Raw genomic sequence first — 24,751 nt, forward strand, 5'->3', positions numbered from 1 at the left:
CTCAATAACAGTTTATTTCTTCAGTGTTTGAACAATAAGCGATGGGAAATAAACTGTCAGAGTTATTAAGTGGCAGTTTCTTCACCAGTTTATTTCATGCCTGAAGTTGTCGGCAAGATGTGGGAGTAAACTGCATCTGATTGTGTGCTGAGCCACCGAAGTGCAAAGATTACAAACAAAGACATACCGATATCAAGTATGAGTTACTACTGGAACCATGGCCAGCACAAATCACTCCCGCATCAAGTTCACTGCACTATCTCCGAAGACACCGCGCTATTGCCACTAAACAGTCCTGCGAAGACGTTACATACAGTTACGACGGAAGTTGTCCTGCGCCGCGTGAGAAGCCTCCGTCAAAACCCCCACGCAGAGCGCAGGCAAAAAAAGCCTGAGGCTAGCACCAACAGGGGTGCAGGCAGTAAGCCTGGGCCTGCGGGTCGTCGAGCCCATGGTGGTTCAGACACCTAAAATGCAAAATTGAGTGCTGAAGCAATTGAAGACTCAAAAATCAAAAGTCCCTTGAAGTCAGAGGGCATACGTCGTAGGACTCACCGGCACCGACGACCGTGACGACAAGGTTAAAGTTCAGGTCAAGTATGTAACGTCACCGGAGCGCTGGCTGAGTTTTGAAGTTAACCAGGCACATTATTAGAATAACGTGTGTAACAGGTCGAATGTCTTGTACTCCGTGCTTACCTGTACAACAGATCTCTGGGAATTCGTTGAACGAGGAAAACAACCTACCGCAGCCAGACTTTGAATGTCAAGACATTAATAAGGGTGTCAAAGAAATCCTCAGACATTTGCTAGTCATATGCTCCTCTACCATACTTACCACTGCGTCTGTCCCGTCGTCGGCGGTCCAAGGCCACCAATGCGAGTGAAATGGCAATGAGCTGATCTCCAGAGTCTTTCAAGTCTGCCTCAGCGAGGAGCGCAACTGGCGAGAGTTTCCAAGAGGTTCGTTGTGGATTCTCTCTTGGTGCTCTGTCGGCGCTGACGTTGTCGATACACGCGCAAGTACTATGATGAGTCATAGTGTACTGGGTATTCTTCACGGCAGTCTCTCGGCAAGTCAGTTGGCTGCTCGTGTTTTACTCTCCGCGTCTCCGCGACAGGAACCAGCTTACTTGACAGTTTATGCTTTCAGAATACACGACCCCGAACAAATTTTCTCGTATCTCGTCCACTCCTCTTCCCGCTATTCAGAAGCGGCCTAGGACAAAGTCTCGTGAAATTCCCGAGACTACCTACCGCTATACTCATACCCCTTCATATGATTTTGAGCCAAGTACAGATGACCTTCCTTTATGGCCTGTATATATTATCCCACAACCTCATATTCACCCTGGATTCATCCTTCGTGTCGCCGCGGAACACTAGTTGCACGTCGCTCAGTTTCACGATAACTTGAGGATCTTATCGACATGTTTCGCAAAGTTCACCAGGGGTCATTTCTTTAATGGGAGCCAGGAATGAAGATTGAATCGCAACGCGTATGGAAGACGACAGAATTGAAGAACTCGCTGTAAGAGTATCATGAATGAATGCAGGTGTTGCAATGAGTCTGCCGGGTGCCCTTCTTCCTCCGCTCACTTGATTCAAACAAATGACATACTTGTCTTGCCTGTCTACATGCATATGCCGACCCAGCTTTTCTATGTAGAATAATATCTCTTCGGCGGCTATAAAAATCTTCAATCTATACACCCATCGGTCATAAGTTCTTTCAGCTTCGCAACTTCGATCCGGGGAATGACATCGATTTCAAATGGTGCTGCACGGGCAATAACAGCGTCCAGGAAGGCATTCGTGTTGATCGGGGCATCAGGTCGTTGAGTAATGCGGAAAGACCACAAGAGAAGTGCGAGGCTAATGTACAATGAGTGGTTTGCGAGGTGCAGGCCGGGACACACACTTTTAATGATAGGTGAATTTCAATGATCGGTATAAAAAAAATGATGTCGGCACGACGTACCGTCTACCAAAGCCGTATGCGATGAATTTGATATTGTCCATAAGGCGACCTTCTGAATCAAGCCAGCGCTGGGGATCGAACACTTCAGGATTTGGGAAGACAGTAGGATCGCGAGAAATAGCCCTGAAAACATACACTTGATGAAGCGTTGTACATCGAGAAGTAACACCTTACCAGTGGCACCCATAGACTGTTGCGCCTTCGGGGATGCAGTATCCTCGCTGATATCACACAGACTAGAATGAGAACGTGGGTTACAATGAATTTAAAACACTGACCCAAAAAACATCCTTCGTTGCACGGTGTGGAAATCCTGAGGCACATGTCAGCATTGTGCAGGAGCGTGCTGAATTTCAAACTAACCTATGCGAATGACAGGTCTCCATCTCAAGGTTTCCAATAAGAACGCGTGCAATTGGGGGAGCGAGCTTGAGTCTTTGAATGTCGGCGCTACCACGAGAAATTATTCGAGAAATCAAATCTTTGTATCCTTTAGCAGTACCTCTGTCTGACCCGATGACCACATCGAGCTCCTCATGCACCTTTGCCTGAGCCGCTGGGTAGCACGCTGCAGCCATAATAGCAACGGTGATTGCAACAGCGGTCTGAACTATGAATGAGTAAGTTCGTAATGATAAATCAGTTGCATGGCTTGCCGTATCAGAGCCCGCCCCAAAGAGTGATCCGGCCAGATAGGACATCTCGTCTATAGAGAGTTGGTGTTCTTTGGCGTTCTCCAATAGTGTCTTGGTGAAAGAGGGGCCAGCTTCGTTTTGATCCTGAGTGCAAAAAGATATAAATGACATATATTTATCGAAACAGAAAGTCACTTACCACCTCACTCTCAACGCGCCGTAGCTGATGCCTGTATAGATCTAGTTCCTCATGATGCCACTCAGTAAGTTCTTTTCCGTAACCAGGCCAGTAGCGCAAAAGAGGCACCCGATCCACGAGATAAGCTCCTGGGCGCATCACAACCTGGAAATGCTCCATGACTCTGTGAATACGGACAACTTCAGGATCGGTGTTCGCAGTGGACACAGACTTCCCATAAGTCACTCGAAGAATGACCGATGCTGCATACCTTGGGGTACATATCTATGAAACCATCGCAAAAAGTCATGGTAATGACATACCGCTGTGCGTGCTTCTGGTGGTTCTTTGGATCATTCAGCATATCTAATATGAAGATAATCGCGTTTTCGCGCTGCATATCTTGGTATGCATCTGCTACCTTCGGCTGTAGATGGGTATGTACCGCTTTTCGGAGGCGCCGGAAGCGATCTCCGGAACGAGCCATGAGAATACGCATTCCCTTTGAGAGTATCTCACCCGCGGCAATGGACCGAGGTCGATCTACCAGTGATCCACCTTCCTTCTCCATGATGTCCGCAGCTGCCTAGTAAAATGGTTGATGTCTGGTCATTCAAGTTGTCGGAGGAAGCTCATGGTATGGATGGTTTACCTCAACACTGCCAATGACAACTATCACTTGGTTACCTTGTCGCAATGACACAATCGGACCATACTCTCGAACCAAGTTGGTCAGCGCATGGGCAATACTGAGTGGACGATCTTCATCAGCCTTTAATATCTTGAATTTGAACGCCGTCAAAACTCACTTCACAGTAGGTAAGGCGTTGCTCCAGAACCAACGGGCGGGAGGTCCAGGTGGAAGCGGAATACAGTTCCTACCCGAGGGTTTCTGGTATAACACGGCGAGTAGTACCGCCATGAGTGTAACAACACCTGTGGCATAGTTGGCACTCATGATGAGGGTTTCCAGCATCATGGTGTTAAGTGGGCTAGAATAAAACATGAGTGAAAATTGAGTATCTTAATAGACGTAGAAAATGCGTCTGATATCGATGGTAAGCCCCACGAATAGGTCGCTCGGGTTAAGAAAGGGAATTGGAATCCGCAAACGCTGATGCGGCAGAAGTCGAATCGCCGATTGCTCTGCGACACAGTAGATTGTCCGGTAAGGACGAATGGGGTTCGGAATCACCTCTTGAGAAGGTCAAGTAGGCTGAGATAGCAGCGGCCCATGAGCCAACTACCGTATACAATACAAGGATATTGATGACACTTCAAGTTTGACTTAACTTTTCCCGGAACAAGGATCATCCTGATTCCGCCACCTCAAACACATGGATATTCTTCCTAAACCCCATATATATATGCTTTCATAGCAACTTGCAATTGAATGGTGTGTTTGGGTGTGAGAGAAGATGTTACTACTACGTCTTGCCACGATATTACAGTGATGTGTCATCAAATCAAATCAAATTCAAACGGAATCAAACCCCACATATCCCGGCCCGAGCCTGCCGACAAAATTTGCGGGACCGCGGATGGAAGTGTGAAATTTGAATTTGGCTGACAGAAGGTTTTATCGCCATCGGATATCGCCACCTCTGATCAACAAGCACTTACTGGCAAGTTGGTCTGTCGTCTCTCACTTGGGGCAAGTCGGAAAGGCAGGCGAGTTATCATAGTATAGGTTGTGGCGAGGGCTCACACATCTTTTTCTCCTACTCTATGTTTGCAAACCATGGCGGGCCACCATTGATCTCATTGATCTGACCTCAAACATGCTATATCATATGGTAAACAATGTTTCAGCGCCTACACTCGAGACACACTCCGTGCGCTGGACCGTGCCAGTGTAACTTAGCCAAGATTGTCGTCCCTTAACTGTTACGCTAAAGGCAGTGATACTGAAAGCTTATGTTTCAGTATCGCGGACAGTATTTATGTAGATCATGGGAACTCTAGTAAGCCAGCGTGCTTACATACAGCCGGCCTTCAATTTATTGCCTGCATGTATTGCCCTTGGGCTCGTGTTCGCCTGGACCCATTCTCTCGTGTGACCGAGGAATACTCGTCGCACGTCTGCTTGTTCACAGGTCAGGAATGTACAATGTTAAAACCGAAAATATATCGGCATGGAACCTCCATCCAAGATCCCCCACAGTGGCCATTATGGAAAGTCCAAGGACCCAAGACTCAGATCGAGGTTTCATTTTCATTTCCTGCTGTGGATGAAATGTCATCAAAGCCTGTGCGGTCCTTGAAGTGGGCAAGTAGCCCTGTTTGCGGTCAGATATTGGACGTACTGCTGAACAGTACTCGCCAGTTAGTCCACTGGTCCGGGTCTCTCGTGGCAATGTGATGAGGTGGGTGAGGTTTTATATGTGCATGAGGCGGCGTTAATAGTCGATTCGCGGGTTAATACAAGCATACAGCTTATATCCTGGTTCAACGTCGGGAGGCTATAACTGCTATCATCTTGATGATCATTCACCCGATTCCAATCATATTAGGAACCATGTCATAGACCTATAGTACACAAACTTAAGACACCTGTACCTTCCAACATAGCTAGCGCCATTTATTGTTTGCTTTGGAGCCCACAATGCTTCCGCTCTATAGGAAAATGATTGCGAGATTATTTTTGCTGTGTTCCCCTGTAACTTCTGTCTTCTTCACGTGTTGATACCACACTTCAGAGTTCTTATCCTCTATATTTCCGTTCGGTAAGAATATGATTGGATCCGAGTAGCAGACATCATGACCTACCAAGCTTACGTCCATGCATTTTCTTCATTCACTCTGCAGACTTTCTTCGCCTCCTTCTGCGCCGGACCGGCATCTGAAATACTTCCCCTTATTTCCCTGGGCCCTAGAACGCACAACGGAGTAAACATATGTAAAAAAAATTAAAGTGAACAACACGCACCATTTGGTAGCATGTGATGATTCGACTCCTCTGCCTGCGCTCCTGAGAATTGCATATTCTCTCCTCCTCTCTAGGAAGCGGCGATGGTGAAATGGCCCAACGTTCTTTCGAAAATACAGCACTTACCAATCCGAAGCTTATCTTCATACGCTTTATTGAAATTTACGAAAAATTGCTTTTGGTCTTGTTTTTTGTGACGTGCCTCTCGATTATTGCCCTCCTTTTTCTCCATCCATTTGCGTGAGACACGGCGACGTCTCTTACACTTCTTGGCCACTATCCTTCGCCTGTATTCTAAACAATATATGTCAATTTGAAATAATGAACGAAGGAGAGATTCAACGCTCAGCACTTACCAGCTGCCTTTTTTCCTACTGCATGTCCCCAGATTCTCCGGGCAATGTTTAATAGGCGCGCATCCTCCTCCGCCTTCTTCTTCCAGTATGCTGGTCCTCTGATCTCCTTCTTCACCTCCTTGTAGAATGGTTTTCGTTTCTTCTTCTCCGCCTTCTTCTCCACCTTCTTCTCCGCCTTCTTCTCCGTCTTCTTCTTCGCCTTCTTCTCCGCCTTCTTGCCCGCCTTCTTGCCCGACTTGAGTGCGGGCTTTGCCTGAGCAATCGGTGAGTCTGTCCTTAGCAAGTGTTGTTGTGTAGATTGACGAATTGGCATCTTCGTCACCACATCTTTCTTGGATGCTTGAGGAGCCTCTGCGACACGCAATGGCTTCAACCATGCAGAAACAATGTGAAAGTTAGCTTGCTGGCCTCCATGGCCTAGCGTGTCACGGCCGCCCGACGAGGTCACAATACTATTCGGCTGCGAGAGAGCATAAGAAGAGACAGATCCCAACCCATCCGCATGAGAAGGAAATCCTCTTGTCCTATGATCGCCCGCCAAGCCTACAGTTTGACTGGCATCAGCACCAGCATGCGCACAATTATTCGCAGCTGATCGACGGCTTCGACGGGTCATTTTCGTATGACTGGCAATGATCTGTGGTGCTAGTAAGTAGACTAGTAGTACATAGAAGTCTGAAGGTGTGTTAGCAGGACAATCAAACAGCGATCTCCAATAGATAATAAACCTGGTGAAGTACGATACACCGGGCGAAACAAGTATGGGAGGCACCTTAGGATCAACCCCAGTCAGAACTCACAGATCAACTCGGGACTGTGGCAGTTCTTAACAAACTCACTGGATGTCTTGTTCGCAGTGACAATCAATGTGGAGATCGATAAAGTGATAACAGTGGCTCTTCCGTGAGTCGGACTCTCGGCGTGAGAGAGAAGCACTGAGGTCTGGACTCTACCTGTTGTCTTTGGCGCTGTAAGCACATGGTGGCGTGAGTATGGGTGAACGTTACAAGTTGCACGCCTTGTTTTGTCGTAATGAGTAGATGAAACCTTCCAAGCGGCCACTCAGACTGACTACGCCTTCCTGAGAAGGCATATCAATTCGGACTCGGCGAAGGCAAGATCCAACTGTCAGAGAGCAATCAACTGTCAGGACACGGGCAATACCACAAGCACGGGGCACCTATACCAATAGTAGCTTAAAGTCTTGGACTATTTATGAACGTTCGAACGTTATACATAGTTCAAGTCGGGGCTAAGTTGAGGCTGAGCCTGTCAATGTCATCGAACAAACAATGCACAACAACCTGGATAATGCTATCCTAAATTAAAAAGACGCGATACATTCGATATATTATACCGTGCTCTGCGTTCGTGACATCTATTTACAATAAATTCTCAAGCTTTAGCTTATTCAATGGGCCGGAGTGTCTGTACAGGGACCCTTCATCTACTTGGCAGGACGACCACCATGTGCTTGATATGCGCAAAAGAATTCGGGCGGCCACAGGGTCAAAGTGAAACTCCCCGGCCGATGTGGCTGCGCGCTAGGCTCAATATCATTACACGGATATGTTACACAGCTCTCAGATAGGCATTAATGTGGCAATTAGTACCTTGACGTGACGTACACTTTCAACTTTTGTTATTCAACACTCAACTTCCTTCAGGCATGGGCTTTCTTGCCCCATGGGTAGGAAGACGTACTGTTGGTCAGGTCTTAGGCTTTTCTGCAAGCCATACATGGCTTAGTCTTTCGAGGACGACTTGATGAAAGATGGAACAATTCCGGCATGAGGTCTGAGGCGGTACGCAAGGACGTCTCCGTGAAACTACTTCCAGCGTGCACCGCGAGGAGTGCGAAGGTACCAGGGACTAACATAAGACGTGATGTCCGATGCCAAAAGGAACCGCCTTCCCCTAGCCATTACTCCATCCACAAGTTCCTAACGAATGGAACGGAGGTACCACTTGAAGAGTGACTGTCGGCACTGATTAGTGTAACTTCAAGGCACCTCTGGTCTTGTCCTACCTCCAAAATTTTTGCACGTGTCGTAAGGCATGTGAGCCTATTTTCCTTCTAAATTGAGTGCCTGCTGCGTCAGGTACCTGATCCCTAGACTGAATTGACGGTCTTAGTTAGCCTTAGGTGCGTCGAAGAGAACACGAGGCTATTTATTACATATATAGCCAAGGTACGCATTACTCTTCAAATGATTTTCTCGGCGCCTTATTCTTTTTAAATGAACGGATAGTATCTCAGCCGAGCTCTCGGATGTCACACCAGGTCCTCGCCTGACAGTCAAACTCCGACGCCCCAGGTACTTGCAGGTAGAAGACATTAATATGGATGAGCCAGCCTGAAGATTATAGGTAATTACTCAAGTTAGTCATGTGCCTACCGAGCTATGATTTCTCATGAATTCCGGCACGTCTCGCGAAAGGAGCGGTATCGGAGCAAACCCACGATACTCTCGCAGACATGAAGTGATTTCTGTCTCACCAGCATTCCTTAAACTGCTAACAATCCTACCGCTATGTCTAAAGTACGAGGTACCAGGCACTAGGATAGCCTGCATGTGTTCATGAAGAAAGGGACTGTGTACGACATCATTTTTACTGTCATGAGGGTGCCTTGCGTCCGAACACTCGATCGGTCAACATCTGCAACTTCCGACAACCCCTGGGGCTCGCAGCAGCAGTCTCACGGCCCACGTTGAGGTATAAAACCCATGTTTCGACATGCAGAGTGAAGCAACACATCGAGTTCAATTTCTCTATTCAAATCACCCTCACTATTATGTCTCAAGAATCCAACTCAGATGCCCAGTTGTCCCAATATTCTGAGGACATGACTACATACACGCTGGAGCAGCTTATACAATGGCGCGCCTCGCTGGAACGCAGGGCGAAAGAGCAAGAGGAGAAGGAGCGAGCAGGTTGGTGTGATAAAGTAGACGGCATGACACAACTGACAAGATTGAACATGCAGCGAAAGCATCACAAGGCAATACTACAAAGTCGCGATCTTAACATGCCTCAATCTACGGCAGGTGAGTCCTCTACCACCCGTTTACCTACGTCGACCTGACACCCTTTCCTAGAACTACTATCATTGAAAGCACGAATATCTGTTTAATAGTGTATTTCACTTCTCTCCTGAACTCTTGATTTTCTTTTGGGTATTAGATATTTATGATCCTTCGCTGCAGTACATACTGTTTGTTGTATCCGTACTGGACGCACGTAGACGACGGCCGCGGAGGATGAATAATGAGATCTGGATAATTTGTGGCAACGGTTCCCATTGGTGCGGCCACTTCTTCAAGCACATAAAGCCGGAGCCTCGTGACACCTAGCTTGAAGACGAGGCCCAGGGTGTCCAAGGCTGAGTGCAGAGCCAGGAGACAGCGCATTCTGCAGCGCTCTGATAACCACCCGGGCTGTATGCTTTGAGGACTCGTAGGAACTAAGTCACTCGGAGGAGCCGACGGTCTCCCGCGAAGGAATTCGCAATATGCCACAGTTTGTGTCATCAACCTCGGGCCATCGATGCATCAGCCCGCGCCTCGAGGCCTCGAGCTTCGAGGTTCAAGCGATATAATCGATGTCAAGACGTACTTGATTGCAAACGAAGGTCCTCTTCGTGCTAACAATTGGAAGAATTTTGAAGGGGGGGTGGCCATACTGGAAGCAACGTGTAAACGAGAGAGAGACCGTGTACGGCATTGTACAAGTGCCTTATTGGACCGTCGGTGATAGCTGCGAGTTTCCTGCTTCTTATACTAGAACACGCGGCCATAAGATCGAAAGACCTGTCGGTTAGAACCACCACCAGTATTTGACATCTGCTAAGAATAGCACGAACATAGTAGCGCCTTGCTATTTGTTTGGTCATAGTACTTTAGGTAGTATACTGAAATATGTGACAACTAAATGATACAACGTGACAAAGGAGAATGATATACAGAGCTCTGACGGATTGGGCTCAAAGGTGGAAAGAGAAAATGAAGAGCAGTGATGCAAGATCCGGTCTACGAGCAGTTAAGTTCAGCTGGAAATGACGGCAGTATTGACAGGGCACGTACATATTGACGAGGCAGGTTTTGCACATCGAAATATCATTTTACGCATCCAAAGCGATCTATTGTGGGAGTAGAACGTTTTCTGAGATATAATTTCATCTCCGTACACTCGCAGAACAAATCAACTGGTTACCTTTAGAATCACGCTGGTCGACGCTGTCCTGCACACTCTCCCGCTCGTGTTCCTCTGACAGGCGTTTCAGCGACGCTCGCCATTCTATGAGCTGCTTCAAAGTGTACGCAGCGATACTGCGAGAGTATTCGTGGTGTGCCGAAGATGTATCCCCCATGTCAAAACTTTTAAAGTCAAAGCAGGATTACTGACGTCACTGTGTGAGGCGAGCAAAGCAAGAGCAAAGAGTGAGAAAGCTGTGGATCTAGACTTGAGATAGATTTGAATTTTTTTCGAAAAAGCACCAGACTTCATTCAAGTTATATGTGCAGTCCTACGCAAGTCTGCACGAGGCTCCCTCGTTATCTAAGCATAGGTGGCGTTTTCCAGCTGACAACTCCACAAGAATTATGTAGCCGCATTAAGAAATGAACCGTGGAGTGCGAAAAGGACGGGATGTGATGGAGCGGGAGATTTACTTGGAGTTGAAACTCGGCACCAGTCCGCTTGTGTTCGCTTTGAAGAGTACTATGACTGAGGCCTGCAGCTGTTCGATGTAGTATACATTTCTGTAAGGATGTTGAACCGCAGCATGATAGCAGCTCCGCCTCAGCTATCCTATGGAGCTCGATGATCTCGAGGCAATCCAATAGTTAGTAGAACTCCAAGTAATGTCACCCATAAGTGAGAGTGGCGTAACTTTTATCCGCGCGCTTCACGACGTGAGTGTGGGGTTTGGAGTTAAGTTCCCCACGGACCGCTCGTTCTTCGAGATTCGATGGCCTTCGATGAGAAGCCTCAAAATAGAAGCGAGCTCATGCCGAAACGAATCCGTGGCAATACTCCACAGCTACGTTTCAAAGTTTGTCAGTAGCCTGACTTCCGCTCTATGCCGCAGCGTGCAGGGACGCGTAGATTCGATTATGCCTTGTGTCGTCACAAATGGAGCCTGAGGTCATGTTCATCATCTTTCAGTTTCAGGTAGTAATCCTGACCGACTGCACCAGCAACTCACCTTGCCGAGTAGAATAGCTAACATTATTGCAAGTCAGCCCTGAAACATAGAACGTTGCGGCACGTCAAAGTGGAGGGCTGCATAATATAGTGCCACTAGTGGTATGCTACAAGCCAGGTTGCTCATAGCTGCACACCGGCTCGTAGTAACGATTGCTAGTAATACTGACCACACACCCATTTAAAATGCCAGAGCTGAAACTGGGGGATGAAAGGGAATGACTTTCCCCGGACCCCAATCACACAATGATCCGACATTTGACAGCTCGAACGTACCTATGAATCTGGACAATTGTCACTAGGTCGATAGTAGTAATTCCACGGTAGCACGACTCCTCGGAGGACTCAGTAAAAAATGTTCAACAATTTCAAACTCCGTGCCACTGTAATGGCCTTTGAGCAGATTAACGACGTGTCCCGGCCGCGTCATTTTGCTTTGCAAACACATGCGTGGGCCTATAAGCATGCCTCTTCGGTCGTTGGCCAGTCTTTCCGCATCTCTTGCCCTTTCTGCCATACTAATTGGTAATATTGTTATGGTTTCCAACAATGACCTCAACTGCAGTCGAACACGAATCGAGCCATTTACCAGAAAGAAGGTGAAGTAGCTGCATCCAACTTTTATTTCCATCCACATACAAGCTCACGCGCACCCATTCCAGATCGGTCCTTCACCTTCACGGGGCAAGCAACGGGTGAACTTTTGTTTGGAGTGCCTAGACTCACTGGTGTCTATGGGCACCATGCACTTTCTGAATACTGTCGACGCACCACACGAGCAACGGCTGCAACATACCTTGACCACAAATTAATTGTCGCCAGTTTCTCCCACTGCGTTCTTCGGCGCTTCCGACTTCCTGTTAGATGTACCAGACGAACAACCTAACAAAGCACCTGCATCTGCGAAATAGCCCACTATTGTGAAGGACAACAGGCAACGACCTGGCTTTGCTCATTTAACTGTATACCCAAACTCGACCAAAGTGTAAATGGCCTTCTTGATGTGCATGTTCGTCAGTTCAATGTTTTTTCTTGAAACACACTCGGATCGAGGTTCTCAACATAATTCATAATCACAATAACACATTCTGACTATGGGATAATGTGGATCACCTCGCTTGCATGAGTCTGAGGATCATTTGTCCGTTACTGCCGATTGTGTTGATCATTTCGTCAGTTCATGGCGGTGGTCAAGTCGGATCATGGTGGCAGTAGTGGACCATTCACCTACAACATGACAACGAGTGAATACATCAGATCTTATGTGCCAAATGTCGGTTGTCCACCTTGATTGTGCTACATATGATGATCGATCAAGTTTTTAGATCTTTGATGGGACGAACCTCAGGGTCTCGTACAGAGGAGGCATCGTTACTGCAAATTATGGGCTTATTACTTTGGGCTAGTACTTTGTACTCGGGATTTGTTCGCATCGTGATCTAACTGGTTATTCAGGTTCAATGTATCCAATACTGCCCTGAAAGACACTTTGCTAGCTCTGTAATGGATGCAAGACAATATCGAGGCCTTCGGCAGAGATGTATGCTATTTTATCTCGTGGGTTCCCTGACGCTCACAACCATTTTACCAGCCCACTAAATTACTCATTTACGGCGAGTCGGCTGGCGGCTATATGACTAGATATCTCCTCGGAACTAACCCGAAATACATGGGAGGCCTCTCCAGTGGGCGTATCGTGAAGAAAATGACGTAGCCGTCTGACTTCAGAGTCACGAGGTGCTGCTGTTCTAGTTGGTGATCTTATCCTTGCGGTAAGATCACTTTCCAGAACAGTAGGAGCAACCCTGTCTCTTCGCCCGAGTCAGCTCTTAGTACCTCTTTGCAACTTGCTAAATACATCGGCTGGGCTTCCAACTCCTCGACAGGTCTCATAGAGTCAGACGTCGAGTGTGTAGCGAATACGTCGGCCGGAGACCTTGCGATTACCTCCCTCAATCTAGGTACAGCCTAGGCCACCGTCGTCAACGGGGATTACACCCTAGATGATATTGCTAGCGGCCTCATCATGGATAGCATATACACACACTTACCTGTCATCTGGGCTACCAACTAGTGCAAGCATTGTTACTTCCTCCCAACAACGCTCGCCCCACGCTTGCCCCCGTCTTCCTTCGTATTTAAGCTCCCTAACTACTTCAACGAGACGCAGATTCGGCGAATCTTGAACCAGACCGAGCTCTACCCTTACGAGACATCCTCAGACGGCATTTCCGGCGTTGTGCTACAACTAGGCGCAGCTCCTTACGGACCGGTTCGTCCACTGCCCCGATGCAAGCCTAGCTACTCTCTCGGCTAACACCACCAACCGAAAAGTTTCGGCCTTGGATCTACCATAACTCCCAAGCCAGCAACTTGCTTCGGTCAGGCTTGCCACGCAGATGAACTCTGCTGGTGTTCGCGACAGCAGAGACTGATAATCTCTATCAACCGCTTACTAAATTTCAAGTATCCGTGACGCAGGGTTCGATTAAGTGAGAGCGTTCAGCCGTACCAATGTGGATCAATGTGTTTCGTCTTGGCTTAGTGTGTGGAGTTGGAAAGTACTGACATTAGTGTGTGGATTAGAGGGTTGTACTGTCACGTTTAGTGGTCATTGATGGTGCACACCAATCACATCTGGACATCAGAATGTCTAAACATTCGAACTCTTAAAACTGTTGAAGCATTGCAGAAGTGTGTAAATCAAGAGTCCAACAGTACAATCCAGGTTAACAGAGAGTAGCAAGAACAAGGTATCTAAAGTATGGAGGATCCGGCATGTGCGATGTAATGCAACATAAATGTCTCCAGGAAAGGGGGGTCAGCGAAGTACAGAGGGGCCAAGTTAAACGAGCAACATATGCATAAATAAAACAATGAAATAAATGAAAGAAGTGGTATAGACGACGATTTTATGGAACCGTGCAGGAGCAGAGATAACAGGATGAGGCATCAGGTGACCAAGATATAATATATAGATCTTTCTAACAATGCAAGAAAGTGGAGATTGGCATGACGGATATCATAAATCTCTAATAATGCTGGTATCACTGAGAAAGACAACGAGATCAACGAGGGCTTTGACAAAGGGAAGAAAACCTTACCAATTAAGTCTTTGTCATTCAAAACGCATGGAAGCTACCCGCCAACATCTGGGCCACTTTATTCGGATCAGCTCCATAGCTGCTCACCCGCTTTTGAGCTAGGAATGCAGGGAGGGCCTGGCCGGCTTCGCGCAAGCAGTCCACGGGAATGAGACCCTTCTCGTTATGATCCAAGAATCCGCACTGCTTCTCGACGAGCGCCCAGCCGTCGTCGAAGACTTTCATAACGAGGACTTGATCACCTGGGGCGACAGACATTTCATCATCCAGAGTAGGGGTGAATCGGCGACGGATGGTCTCGAACTCGGCAGGGTCAGCAAAGGGGTCGGAAGATGTGCCAGGAACAATTGTCAAAGAAGCACTAGGTGGCAGGTAGGAGGCAGCGGGAGCGGAGGGCAGTAAATCAGAATTGAATATGGGGGGAGGAGAGTGAATCTGGACGAGGGTAGCACCGGATGACGAGGGGGAAAGGAGGCCGTGGCCACTAATAACAGAGACGGACGAAGGACACCGCCCCTCATTGGGGCATGGGGGTGGCTTGGGGAACGCGAAGGATTCTGACGGAGAAAATGGACGGACGGACATGGGACTAGATAGTCCGGGAGGATTGAGATCATTTCCTACAATGAGGTACTGAGTGTCGGGGTCGCTGCCGTTGCTCATCATGCTATTTATAGACTCCCTACGAGCAACAGCACTAGCAGAAGGGAACAAGATCGAGGTGCGCTCGCGCACTTCCGCCATGGGAGGGAACTCGGGAATTGTCCCGAATGCGGCGAGATCAAGGTTGAGCAGTGGCGTCGGGGAATCAATGCGGAACATGAGTCCTTGATCAAAGTTGGTAGCAAAGCTGCTGCGAGCACTCGCCCTGTTCAGGATAGGTGACCCCGTACTTTGAGAGTCTCCCACACTGCCTCCTACGATAGAGAAACTATCTGATGTGGTATTTCTGCCGAGCCACCATTGTTTGCGGTGCTGAAGACGGCGAGCAATGGAGCGACGCCGTACGAAGAGCACGATGAAACCGATCAGGAATAGAAGGCATACGACAACGATTCCTGCAATTGCGCCTGAGGACAGCTGGTGCGAAGAAGTCGCAGCTCCAGTGGCAAGAGTGGGAGTAGCATCACTCGGGGAGCTTCCGGCACCAGTGGATGTACTCGAGCCTTGGAGACCGGCGGTGGGCGCACCCGTGGACTGCATTTTGGAATTGCCCGTCAAAGATGAAGACTGAACTACCGGAGCGCCTTGGACGTTTACGGGCGGTCCTCCACCGTTAGAATTGAACTGATTGACGGTACTATTGTTAATGATGAGTGATGTACCTCCCGGAAGTGACGAAGGGGAGCTTTGGGAGGCTGCCGGTGACGATGCAGGCGTGGTGGTCGCTGTATTGCTACTTCCATTGGGGCTGCCGCCTCCACTTCCACTTCCACTTCCCCTCCCTCCCCCGTTTCCAGCTCCACTTCCACTACCAGTTCCGGTGCCGGTCCCAGTTCCAGTTCCAGTTCCACCTCCACCTCCGGTCCCAGCTCCAGTTCCGGTCCCAGCTCCAGTTCCGGTCCCAGCTCCAGTTCCGGTCCCAGCTCCAGTTCCGGTCCCAGCTCCAGTTCCACCACTACTGCCACTTCCACTGCCACTTCCACCTCCACTACTGCCACCGCTACTTCCACTTCCACCCCCTCCACTTCCACCCCCTCCACTTCCACCCCCTCCACTTCCGCTACCAGTTCCGGTTCCACCGCTGCCACCCCCGCTTGGAGTGGTGGCGGGAGATGGGGACGAATCTGCTGGCGACGGGCTTGCTGGTAACAGGCTTACTGGTGACGAATTTGCTGGCGACGGGCTTGCTGGTAACAGGCTTGCTGGTTGACGGGCTTGCTGGTAACAGGCTTGCTGGTGACGGGCTTGCTGGTAAGAGGCTTGCTGGTAACGGACTTGCTGGTAACGGGCTTGCTACTGGAGAGGCCCCACCATTACTTCCACCGACAAGAGAGGTGACCAAGGGAGAAAGTATTGGGACAGATGGTACCGGGATGGGCAAGTTAATAAGAGAGGGATCGCGCCCGTCGAGAATCCTGTTTAAAACCGCATGACGTCGGACAGAGACGCGTTGCATCCTGTGTTAAAGCAGGATACGCAGTCAGTACAACTCGAAAAGAAATTATAATGATAGAGCTCGAGTCTCGAAAAAGAGTGTGGAGATGAAAAGAGTGTGGATGTCGTTCGCCAGGGCCAACGACGAGGAGTCTGCTGATTATTGCAGCGGTGCAAAAAACGTTCGAACCAACAATCCTGGGAGACTGGGGAAAGGAAAGTCGGGCGTTCACCATGACTACAGACTCATCCAATACGTGAACGAAGTGATCAGGTGATTAAAGGGAATCGATGTCATTTCTTGATGGAAGGATTTAAAAGTAGCCCTTTCGCGCAATATATTGATGAAACGTTACGCATGCCGCACTAGGCCGCAACGAGGGTTCTCGCGGCCGCAATAAGTGAGAGATGTCAAAGTGGCTTCAAAGGATTGACAATCTGTGACAGCACCTGACAGCACTGGTAAATCGTTTATGGATCTGGCATCACATACATTAAGTGATCATCGACGATCGATGGTCCCTTGGAGCCAACTCCCTTCTGCAGTCGTATCGTCGGCCGCACTAGAGCGCAATTTCACAACGTCGGAACGAATGAGTTATCAGGCGCCCATAACGAAGTTTCAACACACCTTCTGACACGGTACGTCATTGGACCCTGAAGCTGAGATCAGCTCTGCGAAAAGCACTTCTACTTCCCGGGAACAGTCTCATGTCGGAGCGGAATGTCTCATGGATATTCTTCATATGGCGATTGGTGCAATATTGATCATCTCTGGGCCCAACCTGGCTAATCTGCTGTCATAAGTCAACGTTCAGGGATAACACGCACCGCCATCTCTACGACGCAACACCTCAACTCTAGTCACTAGAGTAGGGCTCTACTTAGGGAATCACTGAGTGTATCTGGAAGAACTTCGGGTCTGCCAAGCACAATAGAACCGTGGACAGCTCAAACTTTGATGCATTCATGCGCAAGCGGGTAGCTTCCGAATTGTCTTCATCGCGATCGCTTGTAATACTTAGTATGACGTGTATACCGTTTCCTCATTGTGGCCGATAGCAGCCGGTGAGAGAATATGCTGAGTATGAGGATTGTGCTGAGGTATGCAGGCAACAATACAAAACAAGCCTTGACGACGGACGTTTTCCAAAAAAAACTTCGAGAAGAACAATTATTAGTAAGGTCAAATATGCATGGAATCGAGACACACCAAACAAGGGAATTTGAATCAAGTCAGCATCTGGGAAATTGATCAATGACGCACGAACGCTATTGCAGACTAAGATCAGCCAGAAGTTATGGTATGTAGCATTACTTGCAAGGAGACAAGTATCATGTACCGCTGCTAACAACTGAGATAAAAGCTAGTTACCACGCTTCCATATTTGACGGGGGCAGTAACAAAGACGCGCCAACTGCAAGGAGTGCCAGCACCATCATAAAATAGTAAACCGCCCACGCATAATAAGGTTCCCTCACAGAAAATGAAAACATCGACATCGCCGATGCAGGTCCAATGATGCGCACACACGCAGCGACTGTGTGAGCAAGGCCATTAGTGGCGCCCAATGATGCACGATTTGGAGATGCAGCTGCTATATACATTGCCGCGCAAGCTATTGTGGATTGATTAGTGATGACCACGACACTGGACATAAAAAACGAACAGTAACACATATTGAGAGCAATGGATATTGTGAGCTGAAGGCCGACAGCAAGCCAGACTGTGGCATCAATCCCATACGTCCGACTTAGCATGTTGATTATCGGGAATGCGATGATGGTCGGTACACTGGACGCGACTCCGCAGGTAAATACCACTTTTGTGCCAAATCGGTCATGCAGCCGAGCAAAGAAAAACACCTGGAATAAACCATTGGCAATCCCGAACACTGCAAGAATATTGCCAATCCGTGGAGGGTCAAGGCCAAGTCCACCCATGTCCACTGGCGTAGCATAAAACACGGGTATTAGGGAGCGCAGAGCGATGTCAAGGAGAGCCAGAGTCGCGTAATTCAACGTCGCGATAAGAACATGCGGAGTCATTAATGCACTCAGAGGCAGGGGCCTAGAATCGTTGGGGGAACCTTGAACGGTATCGGAATCTGATCTATCAGGCTGTGGTGGCTTGGTATGTACGAACGTAAGAACGGTCCGACATCTGTTTCGAATTAGACTCCATAAGGATGTTGTCGTTGGCACAGTCTAAACATAGATGAGATGGATCAACGAAATAAGTTGACCACTACCTTACCTCCTGTAAAAGCATATACGTAACCAACCATGATAATGCGGCGAATAATGCTGGACCAGCACAAGCCAGGAAATAAGGATATGTCTTCAAAAATGTCGACTGCCCAAACAGTCTGGGAAAACGATCCGCCGGATGGGATAAAGACCCGCCAATGAGAGGTCTAGCCGATCATTCGACGTAAGAATGGGGTACACAAAACAATGCGAGGACCTTACCCGAGCGTATTCCCGGTCATCCATGGAAGAGGAAGAAAACCGTACGCCTGAGCAATGTTGCTTGAATCTGTAACATCTATCATCATACTCTTGATGACACCACCGTTGCCGTTCAGCGCTCCACACAATACACGACTAAACGAAAAAATTTAAAATTAAAACCATCATATTTTCAATCATGAGCATGATGCTCGAACCTCAGTATTAAGCCCCCGAAGGTCTTTGAAAGTCCAAATAGGAACATGGAAGCTGATATGCCAAATAGACCAGTCAAAATGACTGGCTTTCGGCCAACGTGATCAGAAAGTCGGTTCCATTGAAGGGTTGTAAGGGCTTGAGCGACATAGAACACGGAATACTTGAAAGTGGATCAGGAAACAGCTATTTACAGCGAACACTGGGTACTCACCATGATACCAACGAAATATCCTACCCTTGATTCATCGCCATGTGTCACTCCAACATCTCTGATCAGCTGAGAAACGAAACAAGGCTCATCAGAAACTCGTGAAATACGAACTCAGGTTGAGTTTACCTGAGGTGCAAACGGAGCAACTGCCTGAGCAGTTATAGGTTCAGTGAGCTGCAGGAACAGTATAACGGAGAGTTGGCGCCAGGGTAATGGTGTTTTGATTTTATGCTGCTCCTCAGGCTGCAATAGAGGTGTCTCTTCATCCACTTGGTGGGACATGACCGCGGAAGGAGTCCATTCCACCCACAAGTTGAGATATATCGTTTGCTATCCAGAACGTATGTAATAGGACAGGCCCCTCAGGCTCGTTCTCATTTACAAATGAGAACTCCCACAGTCTTACATAATTCTATCGAGGTGTCTTCGAACACTAGCGTAATTAAACGCCAGTATGGCCAATCTCAAGCGTCATGCTTTCTTGCATGGTAAGCATGTAGTCTCCAGCTAAGTCGATATCATAGAGTCAAGTTCGTGTTAGGATATATATCATAATAGAAAATGGAGCGCCATGATGGCTGCTAAATTTAATTTTGATGAACAGACAACAGACATTAATTAGCCTGAATTAGAGCCAATCATATCAATGAACGCTTTAACTCAGCCATGGCTCAAAGGGCCGAGACGTCCCCGAGTGGGTCTTGCGCATTCCGCTATTAGGCCGCGCGGTACCCTATGGACTGTGTAGGGGGATATTGTAACGAGTATAGGATGTAGGTGTGGTACAATACTACGAATTAGTAGCCGAGGGGCCCGCATTTCTCGAGATGATGTTGAGAAGCACGTTCTAAACTGCAGACCTATTGTATTGTGCTGGGATTCTGATGTACAGTCAAAAAGGGTGTACATAAACTTAAGCATTGAGATTACGGAATTTGAAAGACTCGTTTCAGTCGTGTTAGAGGGCTACCTTCCAGATATCAGTTTAGAATAAAGTGTTTTTCATGCGGATGGCCGAGGCACTGGCGTTCGACTCGTCGGCAGGAGGACTTTGGATAAGCGGCCCAAAAAAGCACGTTCTAAACACCATGCAATATGATTATAAAACACTAGTGCCAATGTGGCGGTCCGGCACGAACCCTAGATCCTCTTGTCACTCAATGCGTCTGCATAATATGCCATCGTGGTGCAATGACGACGCTTCTCGGACGTATCAATGGCTCAACCGAAAGACTTCCTAGTACTTCCCTCGGCACCACAGTGGAAAACATAACCTTGTGCCACGGCACCCAGGCCAAGACATCCTTGCCCTCTCCGAAATCACGATTGGGCTCGACAATGTGTAGAAAAAGAACGACATAACATTGATCTCTCAAATCGGTTATGTTGGCGAACCTATGGCGCGATGAGATGCGGCATATTGCGATGTGCACATGGGTAAGGGTGGGGTGGGAATGGGTAGTACTCGCAGAATATGTAGGCCCAAATCACACGATAAAGTCGGTGCGGAGGGTGACGCGGATGAGAGCTTCTGTTTGAACTGTAGGCACCAAAGGGTATGGTCAATTTTCGTGCCTGAGATCAGGTGTTGCGCACGCGCTGCCATTCCACTACTGTTGTACCATCGCACATTTCAGTATGAGCTGGCCAATGATCTCACGACACACGTACATACCGTACAAACTTCCCTTTAGAGCTCTTGTTTTTGCGATGGCTGGGTCCAATGCCGCGCCGTATCTCACGTTCGAATGGAGTGACAATGTTGTGTCCGTGCCGTTGGAGGAAAAGCGAGAGCAGCTCAGCACCTGCACCGTCCTTTGGGAGAAGTGGAGCAAAGCTAGGTGAAACAAGGGGCTTCGGAACGATGGCTTTAGTAGTTACTGAGGCCTTGGAGGTGGCTTGAGAATTGAAAAAGATCGAGGTTCGGAAGATGATGCATGTGCTGGGGCGCTGATTACAAACGAAGGTGGCTTGAGAGATTGAAGAGGTAGAGAATGTTACTTTAGATGGGATATAGGAGGAGGATGCACAGATGCTGGTTCCGACGAGGCAATCGCTTCACGACTGGCGCGCGAGACGTGTCTGCCCCTGCGTCACTCAGTGATAAATGGGTTCGGTCGCTTGCGATTGCCAGCTGGGCGAACCGATATCTCCTTCTCCTTTCCCTTAGCCTCGCGTCCGAGCGAAGTGTCGCCAAAGTCGGGGAGCTCGGCAGTGAACGGGCCATGCGGTCGCTGTCGAACACGAATCGAATCCTTCAACTTTTCTTGCTTGTCATCAGGAACATTTGTTGATGACCTGGCCTTCGGTGGATCAAAAGAAGACACGAAGGGCGGGGGAAATTTGTACGCGAGTTTTGAGGTATTATTCGTTACTTGGAAGCTGTCAAGTCCTTGCAGGCGAAGTCTTTTAGCTGGTCGATTATTGGGCTGCCGGACGTGCACCAGTATTTGAAATCAGAAGAAAGTACATGTGCCACTGACCTCCATGTTCTCTTCAGGCTGAGATGATTGCAATGACTGAAAAAATGTCGTCCTGCAGTTTGTAAGTGAAGTGATAGGAGCCACATGTTGGTGCGTGTATGAACAGTTCCTTCGGTGTCCGAGCTGGCTAAAACTGTAAGGTAAAGAAGAGGACCAAGAGTGGCGCCGTGTTCCAACTCGGAGCCTTGAGCTTAAGCTTAATTAAGTACAAGAATTCAGCGTCTTCGAGAATTGCTGGGAAGAGGACGTCAATGGTGTTGTCGAAGTTTGTGGTCCAACAACGCCGTGAAATGAAGCAGAGGTCCCCAGGAGAGCCGTAAAATTGAACAGAACATGAACGTTAAGAGGAAACAACACAGCATGACGTGATGGTCGCAGTAGCACCCGATGCCGGCGGTATCTCGTTGTAGACGTGGCACCCAGCGTAAGCTACTGCTAATTGACAAAAAGGGCAAATACCAGAAAAACGCAGGAACTCAGTCATTCAGAAGAAGAAAAAAGTGTGGATACAATTGTGGCACCATATACATAGACCCGGAAAATCTACTGATAGAGGAGCGGATAACTTGAACATACAGGTCGCTCTTGGTTACACTACTGGCGATCTTCCCATAGACTAGGATTACGAGGAAGTAATAGAGAAGTACCTACAGCAAGAAATACAATTACCATCAAGAAGTAGTATACCAGCCACGCATCATGACCTTCCTGGATCGAATAAGAGAAGACCGAAGTTGCAGATGCTGGGGCAATAATCCTTGCTCCTGCGGCAACCATCTGGATAATTCCATTGGTTGCCCCAAGCGAGGCGCGATTGGGAGCAGCTGCCCTGATGAACAATACCAAGCAAGCTGTGGGTTCTTCTCAGTCAAGTACCATGCACGAAGTACTGGGTTAACATACGATTGCACATCATCAGGCTAGTCGTCAGCACATGTTGAGCGGCAACACATAACCACACCGTCAAACACATTCCATAAACTCGGGAGAACATTGATCACTGGAAATAAAACAACGATAGGTATGCCAGAGCTAACACCGGCAGTATGAATGGCTCCTGCGCCAAAGCGGTCATGTAGACGAGCGTAGAAAAGTAGCTGGAATGCGCCATGGGCGATACCTGATACTGCAAGTATAGCCCCGATGCGGGGAGGATCAAGGGAAAGACCACCGAGTTCAATGGGCGTCGCATAGAACAGAGGTAGGATCGAGTTAAATGCCATATAAAATACAGCCATAGTGACATAACTTGCTGTTACAGTCAGGACTTTTGGTGTCAGCGAGGCGCGCAATGGAAGTGGCTTTAATGGGACTTCTTCAGAGTTTGCTTCCCCGGAACTGGCCAGAGTATTGTTCGGTGGTATAGGAAGTTGTGCATCTGACTGCTGCGAGAACAGTCCTTTGATTAGCCCCAAAGTGGTACCTTTGTTGAAACGCTCTCGTTACCGCACTTAGTATGCTCCAGACATGGTTTTAAAATCACCCTCACCTCTCTGAATCGGAAAAATGTGACTAACCAAGCCACCAAGGCAAGTATAGCTGGGACAGCGCATGGAAAGAGGTATGGGTAGGTTTTCAGGAGTTCTGATCGCCCGAAGATTTCAGGGAACCTATCTGCGGGTCGGGAGAGGGATCCTCCGATGAGTGGTCTAGGATTAGCATTGTGAATCCCGCTTCAAGAGCAAGCAGACGTATTGTAAGTGCCTACCCAACTATGGCCCCCAACATCCATGGGAGCGGCATATAACCGTATGCCTTGGGCAAGTTGGTTGTGTCAGTGATGTCCATTACCATGCTTTTGACGATGCCATTGCTCCCATTGAATGCCCCACAGAAAACACGACTAATTAGTATATCAGTAATTGATTGTCAGGGTTATTGTTTAACATGCTGACCTGATCACCAGACCGACATATGTTTTCGACAGCCCGAACGAGAACATTGAGACTGCTATCGCGAACAGAGCGGTCAATATCAAAGGCTTCCGTCCAATGTGATCAGACAGTCGACTCCAATGGAGGATAGTCAGCGCTTGAGCTGTATAATACGATGATTGCTCGAATCGATATCAGGAAGGAACGCAAGATAACGAAATATTGTGACATGCTCACCAGGATCCCAACATAGTGTCCAACCTGGGATTCGTCTCCGTTGGTCACACCAATGTCTCTTATCAGCTTGACAAAATGTGGTCAGATTAAATCCAAGCAGAGGGAATATACTCACTTGCGGGGGTAAATGGGGCAAGGGTCTGGAAAACAAGCGAGTCTGGAAACTGCAAGAACAATATGATCCAGAATTGATCCCAGGGCAGAGGTGTTCTGGCTATCGGCTGTTGCAGAAGAGGAGTCTCTTCATCATCTGGACGCGTGATCATGGTGGTACGAGAGGAAGATAGAGGGCGCAGCCTGTTACACTCCTTTTAATCAGAGCTGGCCGTCGATCAAGCTCACAGATAAGTAGTCCAAGGACTAATCACCTTTTTCGGTCCTTGGAACCTTCTTTTCGAAGGGTCGAAACCTAACTATGTCCGTTCCCAAGTATGCGGAAACCCTTTTTGAGCTTGGAAAGGTGTCAAAAAGCTTTTGAAAAAGGCCAATGAAATGCAAGTAGTGACAGCCTAATAGCATCACGGACGCACTACAACTGCTGTCCAGATATCCGACTGGTAGAGTTGAGGACAGTGAGTTCGAGGGACTCCTGCCAGTGGCCATTAAGTATATGTCACAGGTAGGTTCTTGAACCTCGACGTTGTCAACAGCGAGCGCGCGCTATCTGGGGTCGTCGACATACGCGCTTAGTCATCCTCCCCGCTTCCAGTCCTAAGTAGGTTTGGGATTATGTATGCATTGATGGCAAGGCTTACATGTCAACTTGCATCACGCCAGACCACGCTGTG

General features: G+C 48.3%; 7 protein-coding genes across 7 annotated transcripts; 1 reads left to right on the plus strand and 6 right to left on the minus strand.

Annotated features, from left to right (window-relative positions):
• Positions 1-1,700: 1,700 nt before the first annotated feature.
• On the minus strand, positions 1,701-4,207 carry DFJ58DRAFT_874835 (cytochrome P450; the record flags this gene model as incomplete). The annotated part of the gene is made up of 11 exons (XM_041394405.1): positions 3,604-4,207; positions 3,447-3,543; positions 3,118-3,380; positions 2,816-3,065; positions 2,638-2,760; positions 2,484-2,586; positions 2,345-2,431; positions 2,260-2,294; positions 2,156-2,202; positions 1,982-2,104; positions 1,701-1,920 (listed from the first exon to the last, which is right to left on the minus strand). Exons 1-11 carry the CDS (start codon positions 3,798-3,800, stop codon positions 1,701-1,703), a joined length of 1,545 nt encoding a protein of 514 aa, XP_041245555.1. The 5' UTR covers positions 3,801-4,207.
• Positions 4,208-5,609: 1,402 nt separating this feature from the next.
• On the minus strand, positions 5,610-6,922 carry DFJ58DRAFT_278908 (uncharacterized protein). The gene is made up of 3 exons (XM_041379626.1): positions 6,080-6,922; positions 5,724-6,017; positions 5,610-5,666 (listed from the first exon to the last, which is right to left on the minus strand). Exons 1-2 carry the CDS (start codon positions 6,693-6,695, stop codon positions 5,794-5,796), a joined length of 840 nt encoding a protein of 279 aa, XP_041245556.1. The 5' UTR covers positions 6,696-6,922; the 3' UTR covers positions 5,610-5,666; positions 5,724-5,793.
• A 2,289-nt stretch (positions 6,923-9,211) lies between these two features.
• On the minus strand, positions 9,212-9,532 carry DFJ58DRAFT_278949 (uncharacterized protein). The gene has a single exon (XM_041379627.1). The coding sequence runs from the start codon at positions 9,490-9,492 to the stop codon at positions 9,262-9,264; it is 231 nt and encodes a 76-aa protein (XP_041245557.1). The 5' UTR covers positions 9,493-9,532; the 3' UTR covers positions 9,212-9,261.
• A 4,419-nt stretch (positions 9,533-13,951) lies between these two features.
• DFJ58DRAFT_905578 (uncharacterized protein) lies at positions 13,952-15,966 on the minus strand. The gene is made up of 2 exons (XM_041394966.1): positions 14,392-15,966; positions 13,952-14,337 (listed from the first exon to the last, which is right to left on the minus strand). The coding sequence occupies exon 1, from the start codon at positions 15,592-15,594 to the stop codon at positions 14,410-14,412; it is 1,185 nt and encodes a 394-aa protein (XP_041245558.1). The 5' UTR covers positions 15,595-15,966; the 3' UTR covers positions 13,952-14,337; positions 14,392-14,409.
• Positions 15,704-16,264, plus strand: DFJ58DRAFT_726152 (uncharacterized protein; the record flags this gene model as incomplete). Its single annotated transcript, XM_041385329.1, has 1 exon — positions 15,704-16,264. One exon carries the CDS (start codon positions 15,704-15,706, stop codon positions 16,262-16,264), a length of 561 nt encoding a protein of 186 aa, XP_041245559.1.
• Positions 16,265-17,777: 1,513 nt separating this feature from the next.
• Positions 17,778-19,739, minus strand: DFJ58DRAFT_701384 (major facilitator superfamily domain-containing protein). The gene is made up of 7 exons (XM_041383599.1): positions 19,496-19,739; positions 19,370-19,435; positions 19,158-19,318; positions 18,961-19,095; positions 18,746-18,905; positions 18,159-18,696; positions 17,778-18,107 (listed from the first exon to the last, which is right to left on the minus strand). The coding sequence occupies exons 1-7, from the start codon at positions 19,649-19,651 to the stop codon at positions 17,860-17,862; spliced, it is 1,464 nt and encodes a 487-aa protein (XP_041245560.1). The 5' UTR covers positions 19,652-19,739; the 3' UTR covers positions 17,778-17,859.
• Positions 19,740-22,321: 2,582 nt separating this feature from the next.
• DFJ58DRAFT_279020 (major facilitator superfamily domain-containing protein) lies at positions 22,322-24,012 on the minus strand. Its single transcript, XM_041379628.1, has 7 exons — positions 23,964-24,012; positions 23,748-23,908; positions 23,561-23,695; positions 23,342-23,501; positions 22,890-23,288; positions 22,756-22,840; positions 22,322-22,703 (listed from the first exon to the last, which is right to left on the minus strand). Exons 2-7 carry the CDS (start codon positions 23,792-23,794, stop codon positions 22,447-22,449), a joined length of 1,083 nt encoding a protein of 360 aa, XP_041245561.1. The 5' UTR covers positions 23,795-23,908; positions 23,964-24,012; the 3' UTR covers positions 22,322-22,446.
• Positions 24,013-24,751: the final 739 nt, after the last annotated feature.

Source organism: Suillus subalutaceus, assembly GCF_016647625.1.
Source record: "Suillus subalutaceus strain FC151 chromosome Unknown DFJ58scaffold_33, whole genome shotgun sequence".
Taxonomy (NCBI): Eukaryota; Fungi; Basidiomycota; class Agaricomycetes; order Boletales; family Suillaceae; genus Suillus; species Suillus subalutaceus.